The sequence below is a fragment of the Dromaius novaehollandiae genome, chromosome W (genome assembly GCF_036370855.1).
Source record: "Dromaius novaehollandiae isolate bDroNov1 chromosome W, bDroNov1.hap1, whole genome shotgun sequence".
Taxonomy (NCBI): domain Eukaryota; kingdom Metazoa; phylum Chordata; class Aves; order Casuariiformes; family Dromaiidae; genus Dromaius; species Dromaius novaehollandiae.
The window spans coordinates 30,359,640-30,373,434 of record NC_088130.1 but is presented as its reverse complement, the minus strand read 5'-3'; the positions used below and the strand labels follow the sequence as shown (position 1 = coordinate 30,373,434).

General features: G+C 34.3%; 1 protein-coding gene across 8 annotated transcripts in view; it reads left to right on the top strand.

The window, feature by feature from the left end:
- LOC112995243 (tyrosine-protein kinase Fer) overlaps positions 1-13,795 on the top strand; it is a 190,532-nt gene that overhangs the window by 110,110 nt on the left and 66,627 nt on the right. For all 8 annotated transcript variants that reach the window (XM_064500181.1, XM_064500180.1, XM_064500179.1 and 5 more), the window contains 3 exons: positions 6,804-6,860; positions 9,880-9,995; positions 11,577-11,671. In XM_064500181.1, the coding sequence (XP_064356251.1) occupies positions 6,804-6,860; positions 9,880-9,995; positions 11,577-11,671 (268 nt within the window). The remainder of the gene's footprint in view (positions 1-6,803; positions 6,861-9,879; positions 9,996-11,576; positions 11,672-13,795) is intronic.

Genomic DNA, 13,795 nt, shown 5'->3' with positions numbered 1-13,795 from the left:
ATGGCTTGACCTAGCATGTTAGTTATAGACAAGTTCTACCCACAACAAGAGAGATAATGCCCTGCATTAAGGTCTAATTACATACAAAAGGGTTTTCTCTGTCTTTGAGATGTAGAGACACAGGGATTTTTTCATATATTAGTTTGATAATTACAGAGAGAAAGACTATCTTTAAAATGTAATTGAAATAATGTAGGAATAAATAGTTCTGATGTAGATTAGTCAGATGTATAATTGGTCAGCACAAAATATATTTGAATAAGACTATGTAGTTAAATTGAAAAGTGAAATTTCTACTCTCTTGTAAAGGTCTTATTTTTGTACACATACTGCTGAAACCCTGTGTTGTATATTAAAATTACTTAGCGTTTTGGCTAAAGCAAACGCTTGAGTTTTAGCTGAGTATGAGACCTTCTCCAGCATGTCTTCATGTGTAGCAAAATGATTTTGAGTATGGTGTGAACTTACGTTAAAATTTTTAGTATATTGGGGCACAACCCTATATGAAAATTGGACTTTTTGAGACCATACATTTCTCTGAAACATAAGTAAATAAACTTTTAGACATTTGCAGAAGGTCTCATTGCCAGTCTTGGGGGTGAAAGACCACCACAATTAGTCACAATGATTTACAGGGTGAGCGTCATATAGCTGTATACGGTATGTACCTGTGTACAGTTCTTGGAATAGAGCACAGTTCTTTCAGTGCAATGAATGAGAGTTGTCAGACAAGTAACAGTTCATACTAACATTTTGCTTTCAAGTTTCGCAAGTATTTTTCCATCAACTACTTAGATATCTGCAAACAGTACAATAACTGTCTCTCCCCAAACTGCACAACAGCGAAGCTTGCTATTTGTGGAAGAGTAAATAAGTGGATTCTTGTATTACATCAGCTCATATACTGAATGCTCCGCTCTGTTTTTTGAGTTGCTTCATTTGGAAAAAAAAAATCTTCTGAATTTGAGGCCCAGCTCTCAGATTCCCTTGGCACAGGATGTACAAGGGTGTTAAATGTCCAGTTCCCATTGAGATTTCATGAAATTTTCCTTCGCAGTCCAGGCCGCCCTTGTTTGAGCTAAAGTAGGAATTGCAGTCGCTGGCGATAGAGAGGTTGTTTTCTTAGCAGAGAGTGTTGTGAGTCACTGAGCCTAAGGTGAAGATGTGGAAATAGTGGCCAGCTTCTGGTCTCCACTATGGGAAACAGAACTGCCTCAGTAATGCCATAGAATTGGAGGCTGGGCTTAAGCTACTGAAGCTGCATTTGGATTATGTATAAAGCAGAACATTTTATCGATATATAATTTTGTATGCTACTAAAATCTTCCTGTAGAATGCTAATGACAAAATTGAAATTCTCATTTTCAATACTTTATATCTTCTAGTTTATTTCAGATAATTTATTGTTATATTTTACAATTATCTACAGTTTATTGTGGGACAAAGACTTTTTTACCATGGGATATTCTTCATGCTTTCTTTCAAGATCTGTTTCAAATGGTAGAATTATTATAGCTTTTTATGAAATGGCTGCAGTATCACTAAGAATAGAATGTGTCATACTTTCTTACACAGATTGCAAATAGGTTTCTCCTTCAAAAACTGCTCCCCCCCCGCCTTCCCCATCATTGGCATTCAGGGAAAAAAAAAAAAAAAAAGATGAAGCACTTCAGGAAAGGCTCCATCCATGGGGTGAGAGAAAGTTGTGGCCAGTGGCTAGTCTGAGCTGGGGAAACAGAGGAGGCTGTATCACAAACTGGCATCTGGGCAAGGCTGGGTTGTATCGGTGGGGATCACGAGTGGGATGGCAGGCAGGGGAACCAGAGCAGAGCAGGAGGCAGAGCAGGGACCAGAACCAGCGGTCAAGAGGCTGAAGCTCCCAGTAGGTCCAGGGAACAGCAATGCACGACTTGTAGGCTCACTGTCTGTGCAACATAGATGGGACAGCCAACTAAAAAAGGCTCCTAAGACAACTGCAACAAGTCAGTCTGTGTGTGTTTCAGTTGTCAGGAAGAATGATTGCCAGGTCAGGCAGATTCAAGTTAGGACACTCTCCTTACAAAACAATTTGGAAAAATCACTGAATTCTAGTTTTTCCCTGCATGTATGGTTCAAATGTTTTAGTAACCCATAGTAGTTTATTTTAAAAACAGTCTTCTCTCGGATTTTTAAAGATAATAGATATTCTGTCTGCATTCTTCTAATGTAATCTCTACTGAGTTTCTTACTTTAACTAAAGGATTTATACACTACACTTCCTTGGAAGCATTGTCAGCATATAGAGTAGAATATTTCCTACCTGCTGTAGCTGAAAATATATTTGCATGCTGTTTCTGTTGCAAATATTTGTATTTTTATAAACTTAAGCAACTAGTTTGAAGGCAATAGCAACAAAATAATACTCAATGAGTGGCGGAAGTTGTCAGATCTGAAGTAATACTAAAATCTGACGTGATTATATTCTAGTCAGGTACATTTTTTTAAGTTTTGAGGTGATATTTTCTTCTTGCATTATGAATTTTTTTTGACAGATGCTTTGAAATGTGAACTCTGCAGACTTGTCTAATATTACCTAATAAGTAATAATTTTTTCCAGATTTTGTTTTTTAAATTTTGATCTTCCCAGTAAAACTTTATCATTGCAAAGGATCACAACAACTTTGATTAAAAAAAAAAACTAGTAAAAAATACAGGAGGCAGTGAAATGAATGTTTGTATATTTAAATGAATTTCTTATAATGAATACAGTATTACTTTAGTTTGCAATGATTTTTAAGAAACCTGACAAGTTTGATATTATATGCTACATCTCTTTGCAGAACTTTGAAGTGACTTTGTCAGGTTTATAGGAGAAAGGCTTACCAACAGGGAGTTTATATATACGTGATGGAGAATGATGTAGGTAATAAGAAAGTTTGTTTGAGCATAGGAATTTTTTCCTAGTCTAGTGATTTCCAATGAATGATTTAAGTCCAGTTTTTCATATGAGCTATTTTGGTGTTACACATGGTAAATTGTTTCACATTTTTTGTTCTTTTTTATCTATAGCTTTGTAAATGCATAACAAGCACAAATGAATCTTTGCTCCACTTGGGAACAGAGAAACACAAAATTCCTTACTCTATTCAATATACAGGTTATTCGCTATTACATCTGAGACAAGTAGAAGTGAATTTTAAAAGCTCCACAGCTAAAACTGCTTTGGAATTTAGACCAAAATTACTCCGTTCCATGCTTGGATGGCCTTTTGCATTCAAACTTGGCATAGGAACTGTTTGTTGAAAGAACTGCTTTTTTTTTTCCTGTTCATCTCTGTACACTGTTACAACATTTGGGTTGCTTGATTGTTCACCCCAACTGCTTTTTGGTGTTTTTAACCGTTGTCAGCATGAATCTTAGCCGGTTAGATAGAGCCCTGTGTTAAACTTGGGTACCACCAGGATTAGGCTTAGACGCAAGCAGGCCAAGCAGCCACCTATATAAAGCTCAAACTTTGTACTCTGCACGCTGCATCAGCTCGTTTGAAGGAACAGACTTAAGCCCATCAGTTGGCATGTATCTACTGATCTGCAGTGGCTTACTGCCCTAGTGTGTGGTGTCTACTCTGCTGCATGCGTATCCGAGTGCTCAGCGGCCCCCAACTCACTGTCAGCATAGAGTAAAGGCAGGCTTGGAAGGTAAATATCATGATTTTGTGTGGGAAGTGTGTGATGAGAGAGTTCAAACAGTGAGGAGTATGGATTTTGAAGGCTGGATGGACGTGGGCAGGATGTGGAAGAGCCTTCAAAGAAAAATACAGGGCATGCTCTGAATGTTGTTTGAGAATCTGCATTATTGAAGACCGAGTCTGCAAGCTTTCTGCTCCTGCTCATCAGGCATTTTTTTTAGTGTTATTTTAGTATGCATAGTGCCAAATTGTTCCTAATAATTACAGTCAATTGCAGACTTTTCAGAAGGGATTGTGTGTGACTTGCTAATGTTCTAGGAGCACATAATATAAAATTTCAAGGGCACAAAAGATCTTGTTTAAAAAAAAAAAAAAAGCTTTCCTGCAACCAGACCCGTCTTTATCCCTTGAATGCTACGTAAGAAGATTCGTTTTGTTCATCTGTCATAAAATTGCCTAATATCAAATTAGCAAGCAGTATCAAGAATAGTAATTTTATTTACCCTCTGTCTTTAGCCTCTGCTTTAATGATTTTAAGTAAGCAGAAGTGAATATTAAGAAAACTTTCTTATCTGTCCAGGGCTTTATAAAATTCTAGGCTAATATGAGTGTAACAGTGTGATATAAAGTACTTTTCCTGCTCAATACTAACAATTATTACTAAGTTTTCTCTTGTACTTAACCAATATCTAGCAGGGGTGTGTGCTGGTTTGTTAAGCATAGAAGATCCTGGAAGCTTGAGAAGCTAGTATAATTTGTCATTTCTGAATTAGTGTGCCTTATGGTGCACCAAAATAAAAATCAGAGGGTTAAAACATATGCATGCATTTTTATGTAGTAGTAACCCTCTTCAGAGCAGCACCCACAACAATCTTTCGGTTTCATTCAGCCTGGTACATTATGCTTGAGAGGGAGAATAATGGGACAGCTTACGCTTTCATTTTGTTTTTAAGATCATTTCACACTGTAAAGCTATTAGCAATAGTGAGTGAAATTTTGGCCTATGATAAAATGCGTATTTGTATTTTGCATTGTTGTCTGATGTAGTGGTTATCAGTGAGAGCCTACTTGCGTACTGTGGTTCACTTGGAAAGCAGGCACCAATTGCAGGATTACAAAGACTGTGTGTGACCTTAGCAGAACAACAAATAGCAGTACAACAACAATAAATACATTAGCAGAAATGAGATTATCTAAATCAAAGCAAAACAGGCTTTGTTCAGCATAATTTTAAATGTACTTAACGTTGTAAAGCAAACCAGGAGAAAAAGCACTTGATAAATATTGTAACCTATGCTAAGAACTTTCATGAATGTAATACCTTAACAGACCTTTTCCTTTTCCAGTTTTTCAGTTCCATAATTTGTTTTAATATGTTTAGATCTTTGTATCTGGTAAATAAAATGGTGGCAATAATTCTCCTGCTGTTGTTTTTTATCCTGAAAGCAAATGGGACAATGCGGTCCAAAAAATTAAGAACACTTTGGAAAACGGTTATTCTTTAAGTTAAAATGTTTCAGTCTCCTCTTGACATTTGCTAAAAGTAAAATCTCTTGTACTTGATGCTGGTACAAGAATGTTTAATAGCATATGTTTTTAAACTACAACTGATATATTGATTTCAGATGGCCATGTAAAGACATTGTGTCTTTTTTTTTTTTTTAATTCCCTGAATGAAAATATGTAGGCTTTGTTTTTAAAAACTTGGTGATAAACCACATTCAGTTATAACAATGCTTACTCTCACTTAATGCGTAGTCAACAGAAGATGACCATAATGTATTTCAGAGCTTAATTGAAGGTAAAAGTGTATAGGAAGAAGATAGCTTTAAATCATCATAATTCTAATAAATTCCAAAAACTTTTTGTTAATTTTCTTTAACTTCTGTTGATTAATCAAAGCTGTGTCCTATGGAATAGATAATTACACGCAGCAAGATTAGTAGGAGATAGCTCAGGGCGCATCGCGACAGCACGACGCACGTTCCATAGCGCTCTGTTGGCATCAGTACGTTCCTCTCATAAAATTCTGGTATCAGTTTTAATCTGTAGAAGTCCTAAAGACTTTGGGACTCTGAATCCTAGAAGTTAATACTCTGTGTTGTAATTTGGTTTTGTTCAGGTGCTGAAATTGATGCATTCTCAATAGAAATGGGGCCAAGTCCTCCATGGTCCAGTAAAACTGATATTCTAGTATCAGGGATACTGCAAAGCCAACATGTTTGATTTGGTTTTCTGTGAGCTTTAAGGTGAAATGATTTACTGAGTTGGCAGTACACTCATTTGTTTTTTGTTGTTGGGGTTTTTTTTTTTCCAACCTGTTTCATTAGTAATAGAGAATGCTTGAAATATAATTAGGTTCTTACCAGTAACATGGTTGATGGTAGTAGTGTTTGTGAGGTTGTTAGCAAGCAGTTCAGGTGCAATTAAAAATGAGAAATAATAAATAGTTCTTTCATTGTATGGTTTAGACTTAAAATATCCAACTATAACATTTTAACTAAGTATTTATTAAATACGTCTGTGTAGCAAGAAGCTTAGAATTGTTTTTGATGTGTCTGTGGGCTGTTGAAGAATATTTGCAGTGTTGGTCATCAGCACTGAATGGATACTATAATTGGCATTTATTACGTTATCTTTTTCAGATAGTTTCCTGTAATATATCAAACTACCAGAAAAGATTTAAGAAATGCAAATACTTGTCTAGTTCATGTTTAGAAAAGTTGGTTCCTTTTTCGGTGCAGCCAGAAGAGAAATCGGTTTTTGATCTAGCAATACATTATTTTGTATTCTAAAATGGAAGTGTTAGTATCTGATTTTGACTTAAGTCATTTTTGGCAAGAGCTGTTGAGAGCTTTTGTGAAAAGTACATACTGCGTTCTTTCTACATGCATACTCTCATGTTGCAGGCTTAATCTTCTGATAGAAATTTGCTATATAGTATATTTCAATATTGTATTGTGTAGCAAGATTTCTAAAATCTGTTTTACAGACTCTTGAATTGTTAATTTCTTATCATGCTGTTTACTAAGTGAGCTGAATAAGATGATTCTTTAGGTCCTTTTCCACTGGCTGGAATGTATCTTAAAGGACGTAGATAGAAACTGGAAATTCTTCTTTCCTTTTCTTTCCGTAGGATAAGAAATGGGTTCTCAATCATGAAGATGTCACACTGGGGGAATTACTTGGCAAAGTAAGTAATCAAGTGAGCTAAATAACATTTAAATAAGTATGTATTAGTCATGAAGTCTATACATTTTCTATTTTCATAATAATCATAATATTGTGCTTTAAGTAAACGTAAATCACATTTACAGGTAAATGATATAATATGTTTGTTTTACTGCTGAAAGTGTTTAACTGTTGTGTGCATATTCTTCTTGTTTGGAAGGCCTAAAACCTAACCTGAAAGCTAGCTAGATTTCTATAAAGCATTATGTGGCTATTTTGCTTTGTTGAATCTTACAAAAGAAAAATATTGTTGCAGAGTAGGAAATTTTAAATAAAGAAAGAATTTGACATAATCCGATGATTTAACCAACACTTGTTATAACACATGCTCACTGCTTTTGTATGACTTACTGAATGATAGGTAGCTTCACAATAGTTACATGTATTAAATTAATTCTCTTGTGCTGTAGTTCATATCACAAATTCTGCTTGGTAGCCATAAGTCTTTAAAATACTCCTACTCAGGTAATTGTTACCTTGTTCTCCACTTACGGTTTCAGCAGCTTTGCACCTATCTAGGGCAAATGCTACTTTGGACACCATGTCCAAAAGATGTCCAAAAACTTGAAAAATTGAAAATAGAGAAGCCAAATGGAAGCAACAGTTGCTTTAGTATTAAGAGACACACTGCAAGAATCAATTAAACTATTCAAGAAGTGAGGGAATTAAGTACAGTCTAAAAAATGTTTCCCAGGATAAAATCTCTTCAACAGTTTAAGATGACAACAAGTATTAACTATCTTTAGACAGAGCTGCATCCACATAAAATGCTATACAGGTGCAGTGCCAGTTTCATATTCTTAACAGAAACATCTGAAGAGGAGAAAAATAAAGATGATTTGGCATAAGAAAATAAAGATTCAGACATCAAAAAGGCTTGTCTTCCAAAAAAGAAATATGAATTAGGCTTGATGAGTAAAGGTAGTTAAAATGATTTTATGAATGTATTCATGTTTTTGGCGCAAAACATTTTTTACCCTCAATAAGGACAAAAAAGTGCTTAGAAGAAATTATAAAAGCAAATCTAGTTAATAATTACTTAAAAAATAATGAAATGAATAACAAGCTTCTTGGTCCGTTATATAAATCTGTTATGCATCCATCTTTAAAAAGCTATAGTCAAACTAGAAAAGATAAGAATAACAGGATGATCAAAGGTGTAGGATAGTTTCCATATGAGAAAATGTTAAATAAACTGCTGCCATTCACCCTGGAAATGAGAAATCTGAAGGATGAGTGGCCTGCAAAAGGTGAATAGGAAAATCATAAAAGTTTGATGCAGAAGAAGATGCAGACTTTAATAAGGGAAGGATTTTTTTTTTTTACCTCAGAAGTGAATGGTCCATTTATTCTTTACTCTGTTGGCTAATACCCTGCAAAATGGAAGTTATATAAAATAAATATTATACTGGAAATCATATATAAAATGATAATGAAATATTTTATATCAAGAAAACATTCTTAATACTTCAGTAGTCTTTAGTTTCAGTTTTTACTATTAAGTACCTCTAAACAGAAACTTGGAGGAAAGAATGTTAGAAGTGATTCAACTCCTTGCCTATGGGCATCTAGTGCTATTTTAGGTATCAGAGGTAGCGTCCTAGCATTTAGAAGTGCTGTTTTAGAAGGGACTCAGGATAACTGTTGTGTATCATATGTTGTGTTTGCCAGCTGTGTTGCTGTCTCAGTTATCGTAGGATGTACAAAATACTACTAGAGACCTATGTTTAGGCACCTGAATTTCTTCCTTTGTAAGTAATAGCACTATTATTTTTCATCTGTGAGGGTTTTCTTTCCTTTTCAATCTTCCTTCCTTTGGCACTACTGTATTCAAGTGCATGATATAAAGAAATCTCCATCACTGAGGAAAGAAAGGAAGACTGAGGAAAGAAAGGAAGATATTTCCAGGAGATTTTTTGCTGTTTGTTGAACTCACGTGCAGCTCTAGATACTAACACACGGGAGAGGAACTCATGGAAATATACCTGACATACCTTTAAAATGGGGTTGTGTCAGTTCTTTGGGAAATACAAAGCTTAACTAAAAGAATGGGATCTTCAATTTTTGGTTTTGTTTTCTTGTGAGTTTTTGTTTGACCCCTGTGTTTTGCTGTATATCTCATAGTACGCTGCTTCCTTCAGTATCTGTCTTAATTCCTTTTCATTCTGTTCTTACCTAAGTAGCAAATACACATGATGAAGACTATTCTGCTAATTATTTCAATCACCTCCTATGAAAACTGAAAAAATATATAACTTACACTGCTGCAAAAAAATCTGAAAAATGTGGTTATAAAAAGGAGCTGCTTTCTAAATTCCTGTCCAAATATGAGAGCTTGCATACTTGTCTTTATAGAGCAGTGTTGATCAGCTTAGCTTATAAAAAATATATTGTGGGACGCTTAACCATTTTGGGGAAAAAAGCACATTTTTTTTCAGTGCTTTTAATTTACAATTAGAATTAAGGTTGAATATTGATTATTATTTTTCTTAGTTTGCTTTTTTCCTTCCTTGTATGTGTGAGAATGTTTATGTGGTTTTAAAATGTTTTGTCCTAGTTTCACAGATCATGTTTTTGTATCTTACAGACAGAAGTTGAGAACCATTATTAAAATACAACAGTTTGAAAATGAAAAAGGGAGGGAGTAAAAATAAGAAAGAAAATACTATTTTCAGTATCTATTGACTTTAGAAGTTACTAAGATGTTTTACACACAAATCATGGGTTTTCTTTTTCTCTCTTTCCAACAAGGTCAATTTAGAATTCATATGTAATATTCATATAACAGATATACGATGTCTGTGTGAACTGAATTGTGTTAAGGACAAAGATATTGGAAGAAGACTTCATGTGACTTCATAAAAGCATTGTAAAATGCTGTGGCAGTTCAGATGCTTTCTAACATGAGATGTCTGCAGTATTTTTCTGGATATTTGTGAAGGCTTTGTTTAATTAGAATTATTTTTTTCTCCTGATTTCAGGGTAATTTTGGTGAGGTATATAAAGGAACATTAAAGGATAAGACTCCTGTTGCTGTAAAAACTTGTAAAGAAGATCTTCCTCAGGAACTGAAAATAAAATTTCTGTCAGAAGCCAGGTAGGTTCTCTAAATTTAATTAAAAGATATATCTATTTTGAGTTGTTTTTTCAAGGCTTATTTTTGAATGGATTTATAAAAACTGATCTTTACAAAAATTCAAAGAAGCAATTCTTAAACTTTTCCTTTTCCCTTTTTTTCCTCTCCCTCAATACATTCTACACGTGTTTCCCCAGTAGCTAAAAATAGATATTTTTAACGTGTGAATGCCGCAACATCTGCACTTGCTTAAACCAGCTCTTCAGCAAAGCATTTAGAGCTTTGTCTGAGATGTGCCATGAGGACTGGGATAAGGAGACGTTGTTACTTTAAATGTGATTATATCAGTCATAAATCCTACCTTCTCACATGCTTGACTAACAGCTCTTCAGATTTGGCCAGGTTATAGTATACATCCCATTTACTAATTTTCTCATTGGTAGAAGAATCCACTTCAGAGGAGTGATTCTGTACTGTTTCAGACAACATATGATTGCATACCCTGTTTTTCAAATGGCAATCATAGCACAATATGCTAAGTATTTTGAATATAGGCTGATTATATGGGTATGCAAATAAATACATTCCAAGCCCTCAGGGTAGAGGGGATGTATCAAGATAATTTAAAAATTATTTAAATAATTTTAAAAATTATTTAAATTATCGTGCTCCCTTCTTCTAATGGAACATGATGTATTTTCATTTTTACCAAAAAACAGTGTGATCAATACGGAAAAGTACAAGACATTATATAAAGAGCTAATATCAGCCATTATAGCTTCTGAATATTTTCAAATGTCTCGTAACTCAGTTGGCTACTACAGAGATGTTTCATTTGCTAAGCAACTCACTGCTGAAGGAACACTGTAGTACTGGGAAAAAAATGAAATGCAGTATTTCTTACTAAGTATGTATCTACTAAGTAGGCTGCTATTTTACTCTTGCTCATAGGAAGAAGAGAAGAAGAAGAGGAAGTTTGAGTTAGCAAATAATAGGAAAAAAACATATAAAAGTTATGATGTCTCTCTAGAATTCTTCCTAACCCTTCATTTCACTTCTAAATCATAGCATGCTGTTTTAGCCTGCAAACGTTCTTATTAAAGCATTGTGTAAAAAGATGTAAATGTCTTTGTTTAGTTCTCCGAAATTAAAATTGCTGTCTCTATATTGCTTTAAAACTTATTGTACTAATTAATTTTGTGGATTAAAATTGGAATGAGTATGATTTGAACAGTACATGCTTTTTTGACTTAACTCTGCTACTGGTTTGCCACTGAAATGCTATTTAATTGCCAGGGTTCTTGAGAAATGCCAAACCTGTCAAGCAGTTTTTCAGTTCTTTTATTTATGTAGACAAATGGTAGGATTACAATCAAAATAATGTGGTGCTCAATCTTGATTTATAAGTGAGTTGATATGCCCTCAGTTTCAAACAGAATGATGATTCATCTCTTACATTGTTTTTGTTTTGTTTTTAAACAATAGCATGAATGGCATGTTCCATTAAAATAACATTAAGGGTTTAAGATATTTTCATACAATACTTAATTGCTTTGTACAATAAAGTTTATTAATATAATAAACCTAATGTATGTTTTGCAGAATACTCAAACAATATGATCATCCTAATATTGTAAAACTTATAGGAGTTTGCACACAACGGCAACCTATTTATATTGTTATGGAACTTGTTCCAGGTAATTTTTTTTTTCTTTTTTCACACCATATGTTAATATGTAGTGTTTCTGTAGCATAAAAGGTATTGTCTTCTGTTTGCCTTTATTTCCATTCTAATGACTGATCTCAAAACTCACCTGTGTTGCAAATCTTTGTAGATCTTCCCTTCTACCAGTTTGAGTGGAGTGAGCTATTCAAATCTGTTCTTTCTGTAGCCATTCAAACAACAGAATTTGCTACAAGGTATCTCTGCCATATCTTAATTACTTTCCTAAAAAGACAGTACATAATACTTTCTTTAGAAAAAAGGGTTATATTGTGAGTGTTTCGATGCTTGTATTTAAAGAAACTACGATTGGAAGTGTTTCGGTTTTTGTAACTCAAATTTGGATTATCTTTGGTATTATAAATAGTAATGGATAGGTTGCTGTTTCTAATATATAGTTTTCTCTTTGTGAGAATATATTGTTCAGCAAAATTATTCAGTTTATCAATTATTCTTGATTTATTTTTGGAATTTGGGGTTCATGTTATTCACCAACAGTTGCAGAGTTTCAAATTGTTGGGATGATAGCAGCTTTTGGGCAGTTTTACTGCTCTGTTGATTCTCTTAGCAGCTGGAAAATGTATGGTTTTGGTAACCTCTAGAATTGCTTAAAATGCACCAGCATATTTGTTTTATATATCACTAGTTTTGTCTTCTAAATTATACTGCAAGCTGTATTACAAACCATTTCATTCATGAAGACTCAGTAAATATTGTTTATAATTTTTGAGTACTGGCTTTAGTAGTTCACTGAGGAAATCTTGACCTGCCTTTATTCAGTTTGGTTACATTAGATTATTATATTTGCATGTGATTAACTTTATGAAAATGGAGACTTAGAGCATTGTCCTGAGACAGGTCCTGAGACAAGCATAGTTGGTAATCAGCTTCTCCAGACATCTCTGCCGATGAATATAAATCCTGATCTTCTCACACCTTTATTGTTCTGATTCAGGGTTTTCAGAGGGTAGGAAAAGCTGTAGGAACATACTAACACAATTATAGAAGGAATTAGTGAAAGTCTTTCACCGATTCCCGTGCCAAATCTATCCAAAAATTCTTCTTTCGCTTGGCTTTGAGTTTGCAAGAAACTTCTTAATTCTAATCCTGTTTTGCTGGGCTCTAAGTGCTCTGGCTAGCTTCCATGCTCGCCTGCCCTCAGTAACTTTGTACTGGGTTCAAGCCATCACACTTTTTTGTGTTCTTTTGAGAGTTAAAATATGGCCAGCACACCACAAGCCTGACCAAATCAGCCAGAAGAGATAAGGATGTCAACTCTGAAGAAGTTGACAGAGGAAGGAAAGACAAAACACCAACTTCATTCAGTTCAGAAAAACAGTGACTCTGATTTTACTAGTTTTCTGTTCTATAATAGCAAGTTGGATGAGATTATGTAAAATAATTATTATTAGTGCTTTGACCTGGTATTTAATGCTGCCCTTTGAAGAAAAAAATATTGGTGGGCTTGCTGACTTACACTCATCACTCAGCTGTCTCAGCACGTGTTTTGGCTGTGTTTTGTCTTACAGATGCTTATGCTTGAAGATGTTTAAGCAGTTTAATTCTGATGTTCTTTTTAATAATTAAAAATGGAATGGTTTAGGTTAGAATTGTATTCTGTAAATGTGCGGCTGTGAAAATATGTAATTCATAAATCCATATGGCAGTTTTTTTCTCTGAAAAAAGGTTAGAAACAGCTCCATAAAACGTGGAATCCCCCTTGCCCCATGATAAGTTTTTTGTGTTCTGTTTAATGTTAATGATTTTCCTACTGTGTTTGTTTTTCTAAATGCATGTATACTGTATCCTGCTTACTGTGTCTTTTAAGATTGCTTTGATGTGGGTTTCAGTGTTTCAGCAGTGGCTAAATCTGCTTTTCATTTCAGATTCAGATTTCAATTCAGATCCTTACTTTGTTCAGGTGTTAAAAATTGCTTTGGAAACTTAGCACTTCGTTTAGAGAGGTGATTCTGTCACTGACTTTCTCTGAAGAGCAAGCTCTGTTTGTTTGTTTTCCATTGTCCCAAATGTGAAAGGAATTGAGGCCTGTGCATCTGGATAAAGTCATCATTGAAAGCAGTACAGAAAGTGGCAAACA